The 22024-nt window shown below is 56.0% G+C and overlaps 1 protein-coding gene across 1 annotated transcript; it reads right to left on the bottom strand.

Moving 5' to 3' along the window:
• Positions 1–1662: 1662 nt before the first annotated feature.
• Positions 1663–15730, bottom strand: MEX3A (mex-3 RNA binding family member A). The gene is made up of 2 exons (XM_059871267.1): positions 15232–15730; positions 1663–3051 (listed from the first exon to the last, which is right to left on the bottom strand). The coding sequence occupies exons 1-2, from the start codon at positions 15698–15700 to the stop codon at positions 1946–1948; spliced, it is 1575 nt and encodes a 524-aa protein (XP_059727250.1). The 5' UTR covers positions 15701–15730; the 3' UTR covers positions 1663–1945.
• Between the last annotated feature and the right edge of the window lie 6294 nt (positions 15731–22024).

Genomic DNA, 22024 nt, shown 5'->3' with positions numbered 1-22024 from the left:
ATTATTTTTTTGCTTGTTTGTTTGGGTTTTGGTTTTTTTTTTGATGTTAGAACTGTCTCTGCCAAGTTGTAAAACTTGTTGGTTCAGTTCTAAATCAGGGTCCAGGATCTGTGAGCAGAAGTTGAGGGGTAGGAAATAGGGAAGTGGTGGTAGTGGGAGAAAAATTATATATATGGGTTTATATACACACATATATATATATATAGGTGCTTGATTAATTAAGTGCCTATATATATATATACACACATATATTTATAGCTGGGTGTACTGGTACTCAATAGGTGAATCCAACACATTTTTAACATCACAGCATTTTGGCATCCACAGACCAGCTGAACAAACCTGATGGAGTGAAGGTGCTGGCCTGCACCTTGCATGCGTTGGCACGGGAGCCAGATCTGAAGCCCATCCTCTCCCACTTCCCAATGGTTTAAAGTATCTCATTTAACAAAATCAGGAGTCTTGAAATGATTAAAGGATGTTCAACAAGGCAATTTTTTTCTGTTTTGTTTCGTTCTGAAAAAAATATAATATATAAAAGTGGCCAACCTCAGGAAGATCCAGGAAAAGGACAGCTGAAGAGGTTTTGGTCCATAAAGAAATACTTTTTCTTCTTTTTTGTTTTTTTTCCCCTACTTGGTTTGGGTAACAAAAGTTTTGGTCCAGTTTAAAAACAACGACAACAAAATTATCTCTATAAACTCGGGGGTTTTTTGCTCTCTGTTGGGATGCACGTTGGTTTCATATGGGCTCATTTGCCTGTATTGCATGATCGTCTCTCTTAGGTTTTGGTGCAATAGGTATGTTTTTTAAGAAAAGAAAAGCACAATGTTCTCTGTGTGTGTGTGTGTGTGTGTGTGGTGTGTGTAGCTGCAGCTGGCATCACTTGGAGGAAAGAATGAAGAGTGACCTACGGAAACGTGGAAGTCGATGCACACCCCCCATGGACGGGAACTCGGGAATGCTTTGGAAATACCCTGTTAGTGACTCCTGATTGGACTGATGAACAAATCCCTGCTTGGATAAGGAAAAAGAACAAAGTTCCAGACTCCACGGTGGCTCAGAATAACTAAATAAATGCTCGTCGCCTGGTGTGATCCCAGTAGGTTCTTCCAAACCTTCTTCAGTTTCACTGGCGTCCTTTTTATTTCTTCACCTTCTTTTTTTGATTTTCTTTTTTTTGGGTTTTTTTGTTTGGGTTTTTTTTAGAAAAAAAGGAAAACAATAAAAGTTCTTTAGCTGTGTTTTTTTTTTTTTGTTTAAATCTTTGAGGTAATACAGTTGTGCCCTCGTTCTAACAGGTTCCCAGAGGTTGATGGTTTCTTTCTTGTTCTTCCAAATCCCTGTCATCCGTTTTCCTTTCTTTCTATTGTTTCTTTCTGAGCTCCCAGTTGGGCCGACAACCCTGGGGGGAGGAGAGTGGGGGCTTCAGGCCAAGACAAAGGTTGAAGGTGGCTGGAAAAAGGCTGGCAGGGCCCTCCCTGCATCCCTGCTCCCTCCCCGGTTGATCCAGTGGCCTGGCTTGGTCATCACCAAGAAGTCCCAATCTCACCACCAAAAAAAACTGAACTAAACTGCTTTGCTTGCGAGATCCGAGTGTGCGTTCTGAGTACTTGGTTTATAAAAGACATTGCAGGCTGGAGCATTGTTCGCCCTTCAAAATTTCTGGCTTTGCTATTCATTTTAATTTTATTATTCACTTATTATTTTTTTAAAAAATAACATACATTGCTCGTAAAATAATTTCTTTTCTTTTCTTCTTTTTCTTCTTCTTCTTCTTCTTTAAATTAATTTATTCTTTCATTCTTTTTTTTTTGTTCTTCAGATGTCATTATTATTATTATTATTATTATCATTATTATTATTATCATCATCATTTTTCTCTCACGGACCCCCCCCGCTCTCCCTTCCTACCCCCACCCCCCCAATGCCCTGTTCTGTCTCTTTAGGAAAATATTCTAATGGCCTGAGTGGCTGCCGCGTGGCAGACGGGGCACTCGGGATCAGTCCTCTCACAGATCCTCACGGCACACTCCATGCAGAAGAGGTTGTGGCCACAGGGCACCAGCGCGGCCGTCACCTCGCTCTCGAAGCACACCATGCACTCGCGGCTGCTGCCCACCGACGTCCGGGCAGCGGCGGGCGTGCCCAGCTTGGAGAAGCCCTGCAGCGGCTCCCCCTGCGACCGCCGCGGCAGCCCGGACAGGCCGGGCTCGGGGATGGAGGAGGACGGCGAGCGGTGCGAGTTGGGATGGATGGCGCCGGTGCTGCTGGAGCGCTGCTGCTTCGAGAAGAGCACCGAGACGGGGTTGGTGTTCTCCTGCCCAGCCCACATCGGGGCCCCTGACTCCGGCACCCCGTAGTACAAATCCTGCTTGTTCACACCGTAGTTGGGGAAGAGGTAACCGTAATTGAAGTCGTTTTGGTCGTTCAGCCGGGGGGTCTCATAGACGGGGTCAACGGAGCAGTCGCCGATGCAGCCCAGGCTGTTCTGGCGGAAGGTGGAGAGGGGCTTGCAGCCTGGCGCCGGCGTGTGCACCCGCCAAGCCTCCGAGTAGCGGTTCTCCATGCCGGAGTCGGGGCTGCTGGAGAGGAAGTCGTTCTCGTTGTTGTACTCCAGAATCTTGCCCGTCCTCACCGCGATGTGCGTCTCGATCTCCTCGCGCGCGCGCTCCACGTTGCCCGGTGCGCCGGTGATCTCGAAGACGGGGTCCCGGTCTCGGCTGGGCGTGATGATGTAGGTGTTGGTCTGCTGCTGGATCCTCTTGATGGTGGCTCCCTTGGGGCCCACCACCAGCCCCACCACGCGGTAGGGCACGCGCACGCGGATGGTGACCTGCCCCGGCAGGGTGGGCGCGCTGCCGAAGGTGGTGCCTGCCTTGTTGCGGGAGGCCCTGATCATGGAGAAGTGCTCGGCCGCCGAGATGATCTCCCGCCGGGCCATGGCCACATCCTCCCGCCGCCCCGTCACCATGAAGACCGGCTCCTCACCCCGCACCGGTGTCTTGATGTAGGTGTTGGTCTTTGCCCGCAGGGCTTTGATCTTGCAGCCTTGGGAAGAGAGAGAAGAAGGCACAGCAGTTAACGAGGCTGCCCCGCCACTCACCCTGCTCTGCAGGGCACCGGGCTGAGTGGCCACAATCTCCTGTGCCACCTGGCAGCCACCATGCAGGACGTGGAACAAGGGAAAGGCTCTATGCCCCTAACCCTGAGCGGAAATGCCAGAGGGAGGTCCACCCTCACCATTCCCAGAGCCTCCCTCCCTCAGGAGTGCCACGCTCCCCCATCCCCCAAAATGGGGATCACCATTTTGTGTGCTGCAGCCCACCACACCATCCCCCCTGACTGCCTTCCCTCAGCAGTCATCCCTACGATCTCCCTTCCACCCATCCCAACACCACGGAGCAATGGGGGATCCACCCCAGGTGACAGTGGTCTCTGTGACAAGGCCTGTCAAAGAGCCCCAGGGTGGCCCCCAGAGACAGTGGTCATCCTTGAGCTCTGGGGACAGGGCTGATGCATGGGGCAGCCTGGAGGTCACAAGAGAACAGAGGGATGCTGGTCCCACAGCCTGGATGGCCAGTGTGGAGCCCTTTGGCCACCCTGGGGAGTCACCTGCCATGACTCCAGAGAGAGGATTTTGGTACTACAGAGGAGGTTTTGGGGTGAATACCATGAACTTCAGGGGGACAAGTTTGGAGGGGAGTTGCAGAGATGCAGCAGTTTGGGGCTCCCTGCTGCAGCTATGGCAGGACTGCAAATGCCAGCAGAGCTAGATGGCCAGGGGTAGCAGGAGGCCAGGATTTGCTGTGGGGCTGAAACAGCAAGAAATGGGGCAGGGCTGCCCTCCTGTGAGCCCCAGAGCAGGCTGTGCAAAGACTCCTGCTCCAGGTGCTCAGACCCTCTCCTGAGATCACTGGCCAAGTGGTGCTTTTGTGTACCAGTATCCACATCCCAAAGCACACTGAGCCCATTCCCCAAATCCTAGAACCAACCAAGCTCATTTCCCCAGCTCTTCACAGCTCAGAAAAGAGCCTTCTGCTTTCCCAAAAAGGGCAAAAGACTTTCCAGTGTGTTTTGGCTTCCAAATGATCTTTTGGAGGGTCTTGACCCAGCTGGTTGGCTTCAGGTTCCCAGACGACACCAGGATACCATCAAGCAACTAAGAGGTTTTATACATGTGGCACAGTTCTCTAAACTGCTCCTGGACCCCTCCGTGCTGCTGTCCTGCCCCTCAGATCCCTCTCTCAAAAAGCCCCACTTGGTGCCCCAAGACATTTCTAAAGCCAAGCTCCAGGGCAGGCTGGGGGTTCCTCTGCAGGAGGTATGCTCTGAGCTCAGATCTCAAAGGAAAGTAAAAACCTGTGACTCTCCAGTGCAGATGAAGTGAGGTGAGCACTTTGCTGCAGTTTCCCGAGGATTTGGGTGGCTGATGCTGGGCTCACAGAACCAGAGGTTGGGGACACAGCACTGGGACTTCTGTGAGATCCCCCAGCACCTCCTACCCCACCTTCCCTCCCCAGAAAAGACCCTTTTCCTCTGACTACCTGACACCAGCAGGTTTTCCTCCACACATGCACTGACACACACTTCAACACACAATGACCTGCAAACGACGCCTCTGCAACCACCAGATGCAGATTCCTCAGCTCCTGGGCTGGGACATTATTATTCATACAGATCCTGATAAATAACAGCCCCTCTTGGGCTGGGAGCTCAGGGCTGCCACTCACACACAGCCCCTCTGGTGAGACACAGGCTGGTGACATCGGGGTGCTCCCTGGAATGCCAGCACCCCGTATTGCTGGCAAGAACTGAAGCCCACAGCTGTGGGGAAAGAGCCTGGTGCCACGAGAGCTGGCACGAACGGCTCCCTGGGCTCACAGGCACCGCGGCAGCCGCTGCATCCAGCAGTGCCCGGCGTGGAGCACGCTCAGCCCAGCCAGCTGTGCCCACAGTGCTGGCACCGCATGGGCACCAGGCATGGCACAGCAGGGGCATGGGGCACAGCATTGTGTGGGCACCCAGCACGGCACAGCAGGGGCATGGGGCACAGCATTGTGTGGGCACCCAGCACGGCACAGCAGGGGCATGGGGCACAGCATTGTGTGGGCACCCAGCACGGCACAGCAGGGGCATGGGGCACAGCATTGTGTGGGCACCCAGCACGGCACAGCAGGGGCATGGGGCACAGCATTGTGTGGGCACCCAGCACGGCACAGCAGGGGCATGGGGCACAGCGCTGTGTGGGCACCCAGCACGGCACCACAGGAGCATGGGGCACAGCACTGTGTGGGCACCAGGCATGGCACAGCAGGGGCATGGGGCCCAGCACTGTGTGGGCACTGGGCACGGCACAGCAGGGGCATGGGGCACAGCACTGTGTGGGCACCAGGCATGGCACAGCAGGGGCATGGGGCCCAGCACTGTGTGGGCACTGGGCACGGCACAGCAGGGCCATGGGGCACAGCACTGTGTGGGCACCAGGCATGGCACAGCAGGGGCATGGGGCACAGCATTGTGTGGGCACTGGGCACGACACAGCAGGGCCATGGGGCACAGCATTGTGTGGGCACCCAGCACGGCACAGCAGGGGCATGGGGCACAGCATTGTGTGGGCACCCAGCACGGCACAGCAGGGGCATGGGGCACAGCACTGTGTGGGCACCCAGCACGGCACCACAGGAGCATGGGGCACAGCACTGTGTGGGCACCAGGCATGGCACAGCAGGGGCATGGGGCCCAGCACTGTGTGGGCACCCAGCACGGCACCAAAGGGGCACGGGGCATGGCACTGTGCGAGCACCTGGCACAGCACCACAGGGGCATCGGGCACGGCACTGTGTGGGCACCAGGCATGGCACAGCAGGGGCATGGGGCACGGCACTGTGCAGGCACCGGGCATGGCATGGGCACAACACCACAGGGGCATGGGGCATGGCACTGTGTGGGCACCGGGCACGAGACGGGCACAACACCACAGGGGCATGGCACTGTGTGGGCACCAGACATGGCACAGGCACGGCACCACATGGGCACCACGTGGGCACCAGGCATGGCATGGGCACAACACCAGAGGGGCATGGGGCACGGCACGGGGTGGGCACCGGACATGGCACAGGCACAGCACCGCATGGGCACCATGTGGGCACTAGACATGGCACAGCATGGGCACTGGGCATGGAATGGGCATGGAGCTGCAGGGGCACAGGGCACAGCAATGTGTGGGCACCAGGCATGGCCCAGCATGAGCATGGCACCGCATGGGCACTGGGCACAGCACAGGAGGAGCACGGCACCGCACAGGCACCCAGCATGGCACTGCATGGGCACTGGGCATGGCACGGCATGGGTATGGCACCACAGGGGCATGGCACTGCACAGGCACCAGGCACAGCACCACATGGGCACCAATAATGGCACCACACGGACATGGCACCACACAAGCACCAGGCACAGCACCACACAAGTGCCGGGCATGGCACGGCATGGGCATGGCACCACAGGGACACCAGGCATGGCACAGCACAGGCACCGGGCACAGCCCTGGCCAAGTGCAGGCACACACAGCCCCTGGCACAGCTGTGAGCCCACTGCCCCTCGGAGGGTCTTGGCAGCAGCATGGGACAGATGCTGGTAAACCAGAACTTCACTGTCAACTCCCACTGTGATTTTTAACTCCTCAGAGCCACCTCATCTCCCGGAGCCTCATTTCCCATTTCTGGAGCAGGAATCGCTGTCTCCTGCCTTGTGCTCCTGCAAAATTTCCTCTCAGCGCTCCACATCACAGCGCTGCTGCATTCAACCCATCTCTGAAACAGGAATTCCATGTTCCTGGGGAATGGAAATGCCAGATCTGGCACAAAGAAGGATCTGGGAAAATCCCCAAATCCAAACCAAATCCACCCCCTGCCAAATGCAGTGTAGCTCACGGGTTACTCCCCGGAGTTTGCACCGTGAGGTACATTTGTGATGCTTTGTTGAGTAAAGTTTCCAAACACCAGTGGTCACCCGGTTTGTGCTATCAGCTCCCAGGAAACTCAAAGGACAGGACCTCATGGAGCCAGGCACAACTCAACTGTAGGATAAACCCACGCAGGCAAAATCCATAAAAAAGGTGCATCCCAAGGAGAGCTGGATAAAACCCTGAGAGGTCACCCATGCCCTCTGGCAGCCCTGGCAGGGTGGGCTGTCCCTGACCCACCGCTGGCAGACATTTCCCTGCCCCTCTCCTGTGCTGCTCCCTCCCTCTCCAAAGAGGGAGATTCCATCTTAGGAAGATTAACCGAGATGCCACCATTTCCCCAGGGATATCACCAGAGCATCACATGGAAAAGACAGGGGTGTTCACAGCAAGCATCGAGCTGAAAATGCCTCCCCATGCATCACCCCGGGCTGCAGGAGCTCCGTGGAATTCCGCAGTGACCCGCGCTCTGCCTCTGGAGCCAGGCTCGCTCTCCTGTGCAGAAAAGACCTCAGGCAGGAGTGTGGCACGGCTGGCATTGGGGCTGGCATTGGGCTCCACGCTGTTCTCAGCTGTGGGACAATGATGGCGTGTGGGGGACAGGGATCTGAGCCCGGCAGGACAGGAAACAATCACAGAGCCGACAGGGAGGGTCAGGCAGGCAAAGCTGTGACAAAGGACCAGGGCTTCATGCTGGGGACAGATGGAAGGGAGCAGTGGCAAGGAATCCACATGAATGAGGGCAAATGTAAGCACGTTACACGAGCTGGAGGAGTGGGAGGGAGTTGGGGATGGAGCAAAGGTGGTGGAAATTGAGGGAGAGGCACACCCTGATCCCTCCAAAGGAGGAGGAGAATGAGGTGTGTGGGAGCAAAGCCAGGACACCCCAAAAGGGCAAAAGGGAGGTGGGCAAGGAGAGAGCACGGCGAGAGGGAGGGGATGGAGGATGTGGAACGGACAAAAGGACGCATGGTGCAGTCGGTGGTGTGAGAAGGGGGGGAGGAGGGAGGGTCTCTGTGCAGGCCTGCAGACGGGAAAGCCAGCTTTGTGGAGACAGACAGATGGGGATCCTGTGCTTAAAAACAGGAGAAAATCACCTCCTAGGAAATTAGACCAACTCCAGCAAGCCCAGCAGGCTCAGTGGCCCCGACCTCCAGCAGCTCTGAACTGGCACAGACAATGGCCAAACCATCAGCAGCCCAAATCCAGAGAACTCCACAACTTCCAGGGGCACTGCACTGGTTTACATCAGCTGAAACCAGGCTGGGCTTAAATGTGATTTACTCACTTAGTGCCAAGGCCCCGGGCCCATCTCAGCCCTGTCCCTGACTGCTTTGCACACTAAAAAGGGGCTGAGCCTCCTTTGAGATCACCCTGCTCTGATGAAGCACAGCTGGATCAGGATGTGGCCCATGACATCCCAGCCAGATGGGCAGCACACTTCAATGTCCTTTTTCCAAACAAAATTTCTCCTGCATGGGGTGGTTTTTTGACACTTTCCCTTCGTGGATAACTGAAAACACCATGAAACAAAGCATTTTACTCGGGGGATTATTCAAAGAGGAGGGAGGTGGAAGGGAGGGAATGGCCTGGCAGTGGTGTCAAAATGAAGCCAAGGGAAGAAAGGAACTCGTGAAAGCAGCACTAATACATAACTTGGTGTATGTTCTCCTCGTTGTGGCAGCACACAGACATCAGCGTGTCGATCCCTGGCAGACTCCTGCCACTTAGATTTTTATATTAAACAGAGAATTAAGCCCTTTCTCATTGTGTTTCCACAGCCTACCTTCTATTATCCTGGGTTTTGTCAATAATGCAGACCCCAAAGCATTGCATGAAGGAGGCTATAAGCTCAGTTCCTCCCCTCACCCTTTTTTCTCTTTAATTTCACTGATTACCAATTGACTCAAAGTAAACGTGTTTGCAAATTACCTGAGTACATCACAAACATTCCCACACAGGACAAAACCCTGGAGGAGTGGAGAGCCTCTGATGCCCAGACCAGTCAGCTAACTGGAATTAATCCGCAGAGCAGCCACCTCTGGCTGAAAACAGAGAAATAAATGGAGTCTAGACATTGCCAAGATGGGTGGTGGGGGTCAGGGGGAGATCTGGATGCACAGACACCTTCTCTCTCTTTTTCCCCTGCATCAGGGCAATGAATCCATCAAAATTAACAGAGAAGGCTCTAGGAGCTTGGTTCACCTCTCCAGCAAAGACAGCTGCTCACAAGGGACACCAAGGTGCTGGATGCATCTGATCTAGCTGTCGTTTCCTTGGCATGAACCCATTCCAAATGCTCTCACTCTGAGCAGCCCCAAACCAGTGTGTTTTCAAGGGACCTCAGCAGGGTTTACCCCAAGGCTCCCAGGTGCTGCTCCATCAGCAGGCAGAGGATGATCAGAGCATGGTGACAATGCCACCAGGACAGTGCAGTGGCACACGCAGCTGTGCCTGTGGAGCAGATCCCTCAAATAATTTCACTTTGGTGTAAATTCAGAGTTAGACCTGCTGATGACCTTCTCCTTGGTGCGGGGACAAGGCCAGATCCTGCACAGGTATATTCTGCTGCTGATGCAGTCTGGAGGCTCCCACCTGGCACCAACTGGCACCTCCAGCCCAGGAGCACGACCCTGACCCTGGAAGCACCAGAGGAGCTGTACCAGCCACAGCAAACAGCTCCGGAGCCAACCCCAAGGTGGATCTTTTTGTTTGATTGACTGCATTGTGGTTTTATTTTGGAAAACACACCCCACAAATCACTCCAGGTCCTGATATTTCTTGTTTTCATCAGATACAAAGTAATCTCTACAGACAAAAGCTTTTTAAGCCCTCTTCTCATTTCTGCCAAGGCACGTTACACTGCACAGATACAAATTACACCTGCAAATACCCCACGCAGTCCCTTCTGGCACTGCTAGTGGGGTGCAAGAGGGTCTAAGGGCAAATTAGAACTTGGTCTTTTTCTCTATTGTAATCATAAAATTGAAGAGGATCATAAAATAAACAACCCTCAGCTACCTCGGGTAAGGTGGGGCGTTCTTTTCCCCGTTAACATGAAAGCCTTGTTAAAAGACAAGCACACAAAGAACTTCACAAATAAACCCTCCTGACGGCCTATGGGGTAAGGTTTTGCTGCATTGAAAACCCGATGAAAGTGGTGTCAAAAAACACAAATGCACACAAAAGGACCACAACCAACCAACTAAATCTCTTTGCACGGAGGGTTTATTGTCCTGATGATGCAAGTTGTGTTTACAAGAAGGGGAAAAACACCACCCAACACACCATGCCAGGAAAACCAGCCACTGCCTCGTTCCAGCGCGGCGATTTTACGCTTTTTCACATTGTGATGAAAGTTGTTTATGAAACAACAAAAAAAAACAAAAAAAAAAAAAACAAAAAAAAAAAAACCAAAAAAAACCAAAAAAACAAACAAAAAAAAAAAACCAAAAAAAAACCCAAAACCCCCAAAAAAAAGAAACTAAGAAAAAGGGAAAAAACCCCACCGAAACACCCAGCAGAATCAAGCCCAGCGGCACAGACAATCCCCGCCTTGTGCGGCAGAGGAAAGTTGGGAAGCGAAGCCCCCGGCCCCGGCAGCGATGCCCGGCGCGGAGTGGGTGTGCCCGTGGCACGGCTCGGTCCTGCGCCGCGCCGGAGCCGAGCCGGGGCCGGGCAGAGCGGGGGAAGCGGGGCATGGCGAGCGCAGGGGGACGCGGGGAGGGAGGGAGGGGGCTGCCAGACAAAGGCGGGGGCCCCCACCCAATGACAGCACGCTTTCCCACTGCCCTAGATTCCGGGCGGCTGCGCTGCGGCGCGGTTCACTCGGTCAGCGCGGCACCGGCCGCCCGAGCCCGGCGCGGGGAGCGTGCGTGTCTCCCGAGAAAATTCCCTTTGTCTCTCTCCCAGACCCCTTCTCTCCTCCCACCTCCAGTTCAAACGGCACAAAGTCGATCCCGCTCCGCACTTTTCCCCGGTGTAAATTCGGACCAATTCTCATTAACACTTTGTAACAACCCGACACCGACTGCAATCTCTCTCTCCCTTTCGGGCCCACCCCGAGCTGCCGGAGCGGTGTACGGAGGGCGCCTTCAGACCCCACCAGATAGGGTGGCTTTCGAACCAAGATTTCCGTGAAGCGAGGAGACAAGAAGATCTGCCCCCCTCGCTGCTCCTCGGATGCTGTACATACATCCACCTCCACAGGGTGGGTGGGGGAGCTGCCATCATCAGACTTCCTCAATGGAAAAGGCTTCCTCGGACTATTTTTAAATGCTGAAAGCATTGGAGCATGTTTGGAGCTACACAAAGAACCCAATCACCTGGGTTTAGTGGAGCCTCTTGTTATTTGACTTCACCTTGCCAAGAAAGAGCAATTTATGTTAAGATCCTCTCTCGCATAATCTCATTCCTGGTGACAACAGGCTGGTTGGAGCAGGCTGGGAGATGCTGCATCAAAGGGTGTCTGTGAGTACAGGTGACAATGGATGCTATTACTGTGATGAGACCAAGAACCCTTAGAAGGACCAAAAATTCTTAGAGAGTCCAAAAATCCTTACAGGGAAAGTCTTATCTGGGAGTGGGCGCAGCACGAAGCCAAAGCAACCCCACAGCTTCTCCCAACACCTGCACACACCAGGCACACAAAGAACCTGCACCGTGTTTCCCTAACCACAACATCAGGCGTTAAATGTGCCCTTCAGCCTCTCCCCTGGCTCCACCGACAGCAGCCCAGCCTGCCTGTGGGAGCAGGCAGAAAAGTTGGATACAAATCTTGATCTGACTAATCCACACCCACCTCGGGTCACTTCTAGGGAAGAGCTGCAGCACCTGACGATTTCTGCCCCTTCCTAATTTCACAGTCTGCACAACCAAAACACAGTGGCCTTCAGACACTGCACTGCTCTCAGCACCCACACCACACCTCAACCCACATCCCTCCATGTCCCACTATCTTCAAAAAAACCTGCTGCAAACCCCTCCAGTGCTTTGTCTTTACAATTTCACTGGCATGGCCATGAGAGCCAGCACAGCCATGGACAGGCTGTTGCAGGCAGGACACCCACAAGGAGCGGGGCCAGGAGGAATACAAGGTCCACCAAGCTCCCTGATGTGCCACGCAGGCCCCAGGGAGCACTGTCCGTGCCATGGCACACACCAGGAGGTTTGGTCACCCAAACTCAGCCCAGCTGGAGTTCACACACATGCCAGGGCAATGGGGGATGACCTGCAGGAGCCCTGACTCAGGCAGACTTGCCCCAACCCCTGACAAGTCCCACAGGCATGGAGGTCATGGCTCCACCTCCAGCCAGGGAAGGAGTGTCACCACCAGCCATGCCCAGGGGCACCAGTCAGAGGGATTCTTGTGACTTCATCCCTCATTCTTCCTTTTCCAGTTTCCTGTCCTCCGGTTTGCATAGCAGCCCTTGGCCCATCCCACCAGCCACCCAGCTCTTTGCCACGGACCCTGGGGCACCAGCTGGAGGAGCAGCCTGGCCAGTTCCCACTGATCCCCCTTTCCACTGCTCACCCACCACCTCACCCCAGCCAGTCCCCCGCCCCGGCCAGCTGGTGGCTCAAATTCAGAGCACAAAGCAGCCCCAGCACAAACTGGAGCAGGGCTTCCAGCAGGCCATTGGCTTCTCAAGGGCACATTCACAGCTCCTGGGGAAAGCAGGAGCTGCCAAGCTCAGGTTGAGTTCCTGCAGCATCCTTGCTTGAGTGAAGCCACCCCCTCTGCCACAATTACATCTCTTCACAAACCACCCTTACAGGCATTCCAATAAAAATACATCAGGCTTGAGCCTTATTTACACTTAGGTGCCTTTTCAGTCCTTTGGCAAAGTGAGGGGTGGCCTGATAGCAGGTGGAATTCCTGTGGCCAGGGCCCCTGAGCCCAGATCCAGGCCTCTCATGCCTCACCTGCCTGTGAGGAACACTTTAATAGATGGTTGATATATTATAAAATAATCTGAAGGGATAGTGTGTTTCTTCAGAAAATAATAAATTGAAGAAAAAGCGAAACCCTGTTACCAAGTAAAGCTGTGAAATAATTTTTATTTCATTATTACTTTTTTCCCCCTCCCTTTTTCAAGATGTTTGTCACCCTGTTCAGAGGTACCCATAAAAACAATTGTTTTCCTAGAAAACCACGTGCAACAGGAGCAGTACTACCAAGAGATGACAGTCTGGCATTCTGCGATTCCTGGTCAGATATCCATGAGAGTCCAGGAACCAATCCCCCTGAGAGCCTCACACCCAGCTCCAGGCTCTCTTAATCCGGCCTTCTACACAAAAACAAGGCACAGGAGACAGTGGAGACATTCCTGCAGGCCTTTAGAAACAAGTGTGGGCCATGATCTGTGCTGGAGTGAAGAGCCATAGCTCCGGGGTCTGTGCTGAAGGAATCCCCAGCACAGGATCCATCCCACCCACCTCAATGGCGGGGCACAGGCTGCACCATCTGCCCCACCAGCCAAAGGAGCGCAGCCGCAGCTGCATCCCCACAGCTCCAGCACACTGACATTTCAGCTTCCCAGATGTGGGAAAACCTTCACACACACAAAAAATGGTGGAAAAAATCCAGGTCTCCACGTTCCTCTCCATCGCTCTGGACACAACAGGCACGTGCTGCATTCTGAGTTCTTGAAACACACCCCCTTCTCAGGAGTCTGGGGCAGCGCTGAGATCCTGGAAGAAAACAGCCCTGGCACATTTCCCCTTGGTTCCGCCTGCCGAATCCTCTTTCCCAACTTTATTAAACAAAGGGGGCCTGATTCTCCATGGCCTCACACGCACCAGTGCAGAGTTGGTGCTGAGCCCCACCGTGCCTGCCCGCGCTCCCCTCCCGGCAATGTGAAGGCAGCACAGGGAGGATCAGGATCAGGATCGGAGCCAGCGGGACCTCCCAGGCCAGACCTTCACCCCCTCCTGCCCGTCTCCCCAGGTCCCCAGTGAGGGGCCCCCATCCCAGTATGAATGCCAGAGCAAGAGCTGTTCCCTGGGCTGCAGAGGCCCCGAGTTCTGGGGAGGTCAGCACCCCCGGACTTCTGCTCACCCTCCATCCCCGAGAACCGGGACCGATCTGTGGAACCGGACCCTTGCTCCAGGGCCGGGAGCGAGCAGAGCCTCCGCAGGCCCCATTGTTCCAACCGCACGCCCTAGCGTCAGAGATGTCCAGCAAGGAGCCATTTGTGTCCCTCTCCCCGTGGCTTCCCCTTGCCCACCTCAGCCCTTCTCGGGGCACTGGGGGTCATCACCCCCCGGCTCCCACCACAAAGCCCCTGCTCAGGGCCCTTCGATCCCAACCCACAGGGGAGCATCTGCCCATGGAGCCGCAGGCTCTGCCCATCGCACTTCCAGAGCGTCAAGTTACTTGTTCAGAAAAAGAAAGAAAGAAAAAAAAAAGCCCAACACTTAGCCGCACTATTATTATTCTTTTTTCTCTGTAGCGACACAAAACTTCTCTCGGCAGCGCCGTGCCCCGACTCCCGCAGTGCCCACGGGAGGCGCGGGGCCCCGCACCGCACACCCGGGAGTGGTGGGGGTGGGCGAGGGGTGACTTAAGAGTGGGTGTGGTATGGGGATATATATATAGATAGATAGATATATATATATGTAATTTTTTCTAAAGCCCTCCTCCATTCCACCTCGCTCCGAACGGAGCCGTGAGAACAAAAGCATCACTGTGGCGGCGCGCGGGCAGCGGCTGCGGGGGGCCCACGCGGGACGGCGGGTCCCGCTCCGGGGTCCCCCCGCTCCCGGGAGCAGCGGGAGGAGCTCGGCTCCCATCCGCTCACCGGCCGCGCGGACCGAGCCCGGCACCACCACACCCCCTCCGCCCGGCCAACAAAGGGGGACTCCGAGGCGCGGGGCCGGGCTCAGCCTGCGCCCCCCGCCCTTCCCCCGCCTTATTCCCAGTTTTTTTTCTTAAGGAGAGCGCGGTCGAGATCGGCTCTTCGGCAGAACCGGGGAGCGGCGCGCGGGGCTCCGGTGCCGGCCGCCGGACAAGCCCCCGCAGCATTCCCATAGAGCCCCCATCCCACCCTTCCCCAGAACCTCCGTGCCGGGAGCGCGGCCACCCGCCCACAGCCCGGGAGCCCCGGGCTTTGTCCCCGGCGGGGCCGAGCGGCCCCGGCCCCGAACAATGGGCGGGAGGGAGCGGCGGGGGCGGCGGCGGGGCCCCCCGGCCGCGGGGGAGTGTCCCGGGGCCGGCGAGCGACGACACCGGGGGAGATCGGGGGTACCGGGGGCCCGGCGCTCACCTTGCCGTCCCACGATCTCGGCCACGTGCTCGGAGCTGGGCACCGGGACGCACTCGGTGGTGTTGGAGCTGCTCTTGAGCCGCAGCTCGGCCTCCTTGTAGAGCGCGCACAACTTGGGTTCCGCCGCCCCGGCGCTGGGCGCCGCCGAGCCCTTCGGGGCCGCCGGGGGCGGCGGCGGCGGCGGCGGCGGCGGCTGCTGCGGCGGCGGCGGCGGCGGCGGGGGCTGCTGCGGCGGCGGCGGCGGCGGGTTATTGTTGTTGTTGTTGCTGTCCTCCACCAGCACCACGGCCGAGGAGGAGGAGGAGGAGGAAGGCTCGCCTAGCCCCAGCAGGCAGAGCTGGTCCAGGGCGAGCTGCAGCGCCCGGTCATCCTCAAGCAGCGCTCTGTCTTTGCCGCTCCCACCGAAACAGCCTAAATCGCCGAAACCCCCGTTCCTTTCCATTATCCCTGGGACTACCAGGCTAGGCATGGCTAACAAAGGCTTGGGAGGGGGCTGGGGGCTGGGGGGGGGGGGGGGGGCGAGAGGAGGGGAGGGGGGGACACAAAGAGCTCGGGAGGGAGAAGGGAAAAAAAAAGGCAGAGAGAGAGAACGAGAGAGAGAAAAGGACCCTCCGCCCCCCGCCCCCCGCCTGGCCAAGCCCCTTTCCCGTGTAACCCGAGCCCCGCGCCCGCCGCCTCCACCGCGGTCCCCCCGCCGACGCCCCCGCCCCCGGCCGCCGCCGCCGGGGGGTGCGGGGGGTGCGGGGGGCGCGGAGCGGAGCGCGGCCCCGCGGGGGGAAACTCTTTTGTTTGAAGGCGGCTGGGCGCTGCGGGAGCGGCCCGGCCCGCGGGCTGATGGGGGATGTAGTCCGGTGGCGGCACACCCCCGCCCGCGGCGGCGGGGAGCGGGGCGGCGGGAGCGGGGCGGCGGCTGCCGGAGGGCGCGGGGGCAGGCGGTGTGGGGAGCGGGACCCGCTGTGACACTGAGAGGGGGATGTGGGGACCCGCTGTGACACGAGTGGATGTGGGATGTGGGGGACCGGCCGAGACACGGCGAGGGGGCTCCAGGGGACCCGCGGTGACACGAGTGGAGAGGCTGCACGGGCACCCACGGTGACAGGGGTGGAGAGTGGTGTGGGGACCGCCTGGGACCCGGAGGGAGGGCTGCTGTGGGGAGACACATCGTACAGAGTGTGGAGGGGCTGTAGGGGCACACGCTGTGTCACGCGCGTAGGGGCTGCAGGGGGACGGCGCGGTGCCACCAGGGGAGGGAGATGCAGGAGGATCCACCATATCACCGGTGGAGGGGCTGCAGAGGGACATGCCATGACATGGGGGAGGGGTGGGGGGGGCCCTGCTGTGACACGGGTTAGGGAGGTGCGAGGGGACCAGCCGTGCAGTGAGCGGGTGGAGGGGACTGCAGGGGAAGCCACTGTGACCCGGCTGGAGGATGGTGCAAGGGGATCGGGCGTGCCATGCCATGGGTGGAAGGGACTGTGGTGGCACCACTGTGCAATGGGTGGAGTGGGCTGCCGTGGGATTCCCTGTGTCACACGTGGAGGGGGTTCCTTGGGGACCCACCATGCACTGGGTGGGTGGAGGGAGCTGAGTGGGGACCCACGGAGACACAGGTGTAGGGGCTGCATGGAGACCCACTCTGGGTTCCTTGGGTGACCCGCTGAGCACACCCTGTCAGAGAGGGGTCACAGGAAAGGAAGGTCTGTGAGAGAACCCACTGGGTGCACCCAGCATGGAGAGTCATGAGTGGAAAGGGTCTATGTGGGGACCCACCATGTGCCCCCACCGTGGAGGGGTCATGGGAGAAGGAGGGTTTGTGTGGGGACCTGTTGTTGCCCACTCATGAGGGGTGCTGCAGAGGTGTCCAGGGCTGGGATCCATCCAGAGACCCACAGGCACAACAGGGGTCCCTGGGAGGAGTGGTGGCTCAGCAGGGACACCTTGGGTACAGGCTAGCAGGGCACCAGGTTCAGCGGGGTGAATGGTGGCACAATGGGGCAGGACCCCCCTCCCATGGACAAGGAGCTCTCTGCTTCGTCCTTGTCAAGGAGGACATGGCCTTCCTAAAGGCTTCCCCACAAACATGAGGACTTCAGTCTTGCAACGGGAAGACCCCTGACACAGCCACCAGCATTTGAGGGACAATACTGCATGCCCACCAGGCCTGGGAATTATGGAAAACAAGAAAGGGGAGCCCCTCAACCCCCCAAGGCCTTGCAGCGGCTCCAGGCACAGCCAGGCTGGGGGAGGCTGCTGGGGCTCAGCTCCCCACCCTTGGCTCTGTGCCCCAGCAAAGCCCCCTCCTGCAGACTGGGAATGCCGGGGGGGCCGTGGGACAGCCCTGCTCCCGGGCTGGCCTTTCTCATTGAAATGAGGAGGATTCAGCGCCGAGGGAAGGAGGGAAGCATTGACAATCGCTCCCCAGCTCCCAGCCAGCCGGGCTGGGCGGTGAGTGTGCGAGCGGCGGCGCCGTTCTCCCCTCGCCCCTTTCTTCTCTTTGAATCAAACCAGATGTCTCCCATGAAATGAGATTGCCGGAGCTCACACTGGAGAGGGACAATGCGGAGGGATGCGAGGCTCCCGCCGAGCCACATCGCGCTGCAGCTCTGGCAATGGCCACGGCTGCGGCGAGGGCTGGGGGGTGGTGGCACCGCCGCCTTGTCACCGGGGCTGGACCTTTCCACCCCTCACTGTATCCTGTGGGATTTGCTCTCTCTGGCTCTGGGATCCTTACGGGAAGGTTTTTTCTTTCCCCCCACCTTCCCTTTCTGGGTCTACCAGCAGAAGATCTCAGCTGCGGCTAAACTCGGCAGATGGGGCACCCAGCACAAGGAGATGGCTCATCCACTGACTCAGCCGGTAAGGTGCTGCTGGAGCTCTCCCTGGGAGTTTGCCCAGGCACTTTGGGAAGGGAAATTTTTGCTTTCAGTTTGGTTTTGGCATCCAGGTTTCCTGATGTGTAGTTCAAACTCAGGGAGGTGCTGGGAGGGGCAGGTCCCCCCTGCACAGGACTCGGTGTGGAGCTGCTGCGGGTTAGAGCTTGTGGTGTCTGTCCTGTAGGTGTGCACAAAAAAAAGGGGGAAAAAAGTAAAGCTAAGGGCAGGAGAACCCACCCACTGCTGTGTTTCATGCAGCTCATTTTGGTCATGCTGTAGAACAGTGTCCTGAATTGGGCTTTATTTCTTTTTTCGCTGTTGTGTGGTGATGGGAGTCCTGAGAGTTTGGGATTTTTTCCTTCGAGGCAGTTTGGGATATTCCTTCTTCTAAGAGGTGTCTGTCTGTATTGGGATGTGATGGATGGTGGCTCCACAGGGCACACACACATCCCATGGCAAGCTTTAACACAGGCACTTGGCTGGGTGTGCCCCATTAAATGGCCAAAAATGTGCATTTAATGCGCATGGACTTTCACGCACACACACTGCTCGCTCCCCTCACACACCTGCTGCCTGTGGCTCACTCCACACTTACAACCAGGTGAAACCCTTGTGTGTGTGTGTGTGTGTGTGTGTAAGCACATGTTACAGGTGTAACACACTGAATTATGTATCCTGAAATATGCCCATAAACCCCACATTTTTGTGTACGAGGCATTTGTGTGCACACACATCTCCATGCAGGGGTGTTCCCAGTGTGGGGGAGGATTTTGTGCATGCCCAGGTGCTGCTGGTAGGAACTATCATGCTCTGCCCTGTAAATTCTGGACTTTTCTCTTGTCCAGGTTGGATCTCATGTGTGAGGCTGGTAGCCATGCTTGCTCTGGAGGCAGCACGTCATTTTAGGGACATGGTTTTGCTTCCACCTCCATTTTAAGTTCGGTCACAGAGGTCTCAGGAGAAGAAAGTGCCCCTGGAAATCAGAAAGTGAAAGGAAAAAGGGAAAAACTGTGGACCTCCAGCTCTGAGCATTCCAGCAGGATGAGCCAGGCTCAGAAATCACCAAACTGACTAAAAAGTTTGTGTGACTCCAAAAAAAAAAAAAATTGAAAATTGAGTTTCTTCTCATTTGCCTTCTCCTGGGGCTGTTGGATTTCACTCTGGTTACATCACCTTGCTTTTCTGCACAGCCACAAGGTCTAGAAACTTACTTTAAAAACCAAAAATTCATACTCGCACAGATTCACATGACTCACAGAGCTGGGAATTTAAGGCAACCAGAAACGCTCCTAGAAAAAATCACAGGAACTGGCAACATGGGCAGTGACTAATCCTGATGGGTCCCTGATAGCAGCATCTCTCAGTTCATACAATATTTTGGGGGCGTAGCTGGGCTACAACCAAGACTTTGATCCTCTTCCCAGTGATAGCAGCTGCTTGGGAACGATCTTACCTCCCGTCTGGCATCGCTGCCTCTGGGGAAGCTGGATTTCAGGAGTAATTCAGGTTAAAGTTAGCTCTGCCAGGTGGCTGCAGCCAGCTCCACGAGCTGGAGTAGGTCATAGGGGCTCACGTCGTGGAGCTGTTGGGGGCTGGATAATTCCCAGCTCCCTGGATGGAGAGGTAAAAGGTTACTTTTGGGGGGCAGGTAATGCTGGGTTGCGAGTGAGGATTTCACCATGGGTGTAGTCTCTGCACAGCTCTATCCAGTCAGTGAGCACCCCGCCGAGGTTTTGGCAGAAATGCAGTGTTTCTAGTTAAAAAGTGGGTATTTCCAATTGTTTTAAAATCCAAATCCCCGAATTTCTGTAGGGAGGAAAAAAAGTATTAATTAAAGCCAGGGACGGCGGCAGAGTCCTCGGAGCGGAGGGGTTGGGATCAGGCAGTGGCATCACGTGCCCCTTGCTGAGGCAGGAGGCTGCAGAAGGATCAAAGAAAAGGGAGAAACTGCAAACTGCAGCTGCTGCCGGTGCCAGAGCCATCGGGGAGGGGTGGCCGGGCACCACGGCTGGTGACAGAAAGTTCTGTGGGAGGCAGGAATAAAGCTGACATTGACTGAGGAGGTGCCAGCAGCCTGTCCTCAGGCAGAACAGCAACTTAGAGTCACTATCAAGAGCTAACGCAGGGAGAAACTTTCTGGATGAATTTGTGTCATCAATGTGAAGGCGAATTTGGCACTTCCCAGTGCTGCATCCCTCTGCCCACCGACAGGACCCAAGCCTGCGGGAAAGGTGGCAACTGCTAGGAAAGTTTTGATGCTGTGGAAGCGTCCCACGTCCCATAGACTGAGGTGGTGAGCTGGCGGTGGGGAGGACAGGGGGAGCAAATACCTGCTCAGAACCAGGACACCTTTTGTAGGCTTTTCTTCATTTTCGTTTTGCAGAGAATCATAGAACACCCGAGGTAGAAAGCTCAGGCTGGGACACCATTGCCACTAGTGCTTTGAGACATCATATCCCTGTCTCTGGACTGCTCATTTCAAGAACTGCTTGGGTGCACATGAAACAGAAGTACCCCAAATGCTGGGAAGCTGTAAGGGCTCCCTTCCACTCTGAGGCCACATCCTGGCCATTCCCTGTAGGACACAGTTCAGGGGACACTCCGTGGTGGTCAATCCAGCCAGGATGTCCCTCCATCCCTGTCTGTGTCCATACAATTCATCTGCTGCCTGTTGACATTAAACCTCTTTGCTTTGTCAATGGGACTGGCAGCAAGAGGAGTCTCACTGTCGGTGGAAGGATCCTGAAGTGCTTTGCAAACATTTGTTAATTAAGCTGTTCTATGAGATAAGTAAATTAGCACAAAGCCTGATCCAAAGCGCCTTGAAGTCCATTGGTTTTGGTGAGCCCAGGTCCATGGGATCAGGCCCAGGAGACCAGCTTTTAAAACCCCTCAATTTTGTTAAGAGCTCAGCATATTGGCTGCAGATGGGTGCTAAGCTACAGGGACAATCTGGCGCTGGAATCGCGGTGCCGCACCCTTGGCAGACTTGGTTGTGTTCGTAACGTGGAGGGTTTGGACTTCTAGTCACCAGGGGTTTGTTTTTAAAACCTGCACTAAGGTTGCTGAAGAAACTTCTGCTGAAATCTGGATAATTTTAGGTCTGGGATTAAAAGGGGGTGTTCAGTTTCAAGGTCACACTCTCCCCTTATTCCTGCTGCTTATACATGTAGCTCATTTTCCAAGGAACACGTTTTCCTCCCATCGGAATCCCATCTTTTGCAAGCAGATAATTCCCGATTTCAATTTCCAGACCATCAGAATTACCATGAGTTTCCTTGGGTATATTCTCTTTTGAATTTTGTCCAGGGGCACGTTGGGGTTTTGGCACTTACCTGTGTCTGAATCTCCAGAAACCAGCCCAGGAATGCCGGCACAGCCGCGGATCAGCTCTGTGAGCATCACACCCACCGTGGTGCCAGTGGGGCTGGGCTTCTGCATGTGTTCCATCTGCCTGCCTGGTGCATCCACCATCAGTCAGATGCTTCCTGGACATGTCAAGCCCGAGGCCCATGTGTTGGCCAGATGGTCCATGTGTGCCCAGCAGATCCAACACGTCCAGGATGTGTTGGATTCGCTGCACGTCCATTGTCAAGCTGTGCAGCGCATGTGCACGTATTTCTGTCCAGGAGACCTTGGAGGGAAACACTTCATCCAAGGGACTTGCCTGTCCCCTGTTATCCTAACAAATGAACCCTCTCTGTAAGGGGCCACATGAGAGAGAGGGATGGGCCATGTTCTGAGGACAAAGGGAAGTGGTTTCAAACCAAAAAGAGGGGAGATTTACATTAGCTATTAGAAGGACATCCCTGGAAGTGTTCAAGGTTGGATGGGGCTTGGGATAGTGGGAGGTGTCCCTGCCCATGGCAAGGGGATGAAACTTGATGAGCTTTAAGGCTGTGTCCAACACTAATCATCCC

The sequence above is a fragment of the Haemorhous mexicanus genome, chromosome 31 (genome assembly GCF_027477595.1).
Source record: "Haemorhous mexicanus isolate bHaeMex1 chromosome 31, bHaeMex1.pri, whole genome shotgun sequence".
Taxonomy (NCBI): domain Eukaryota; kingdom Metazoa; phylum Chordata; class Aves; order Passeriformes; family Fringillidae; genus Haemorhous; species Haemorhous mexicanus.
The sequence above is the reverse complement of the archived record's forward strand: the minus strand, read 5'-3'. Positions and strand labels throughout refer to the sequence as shown.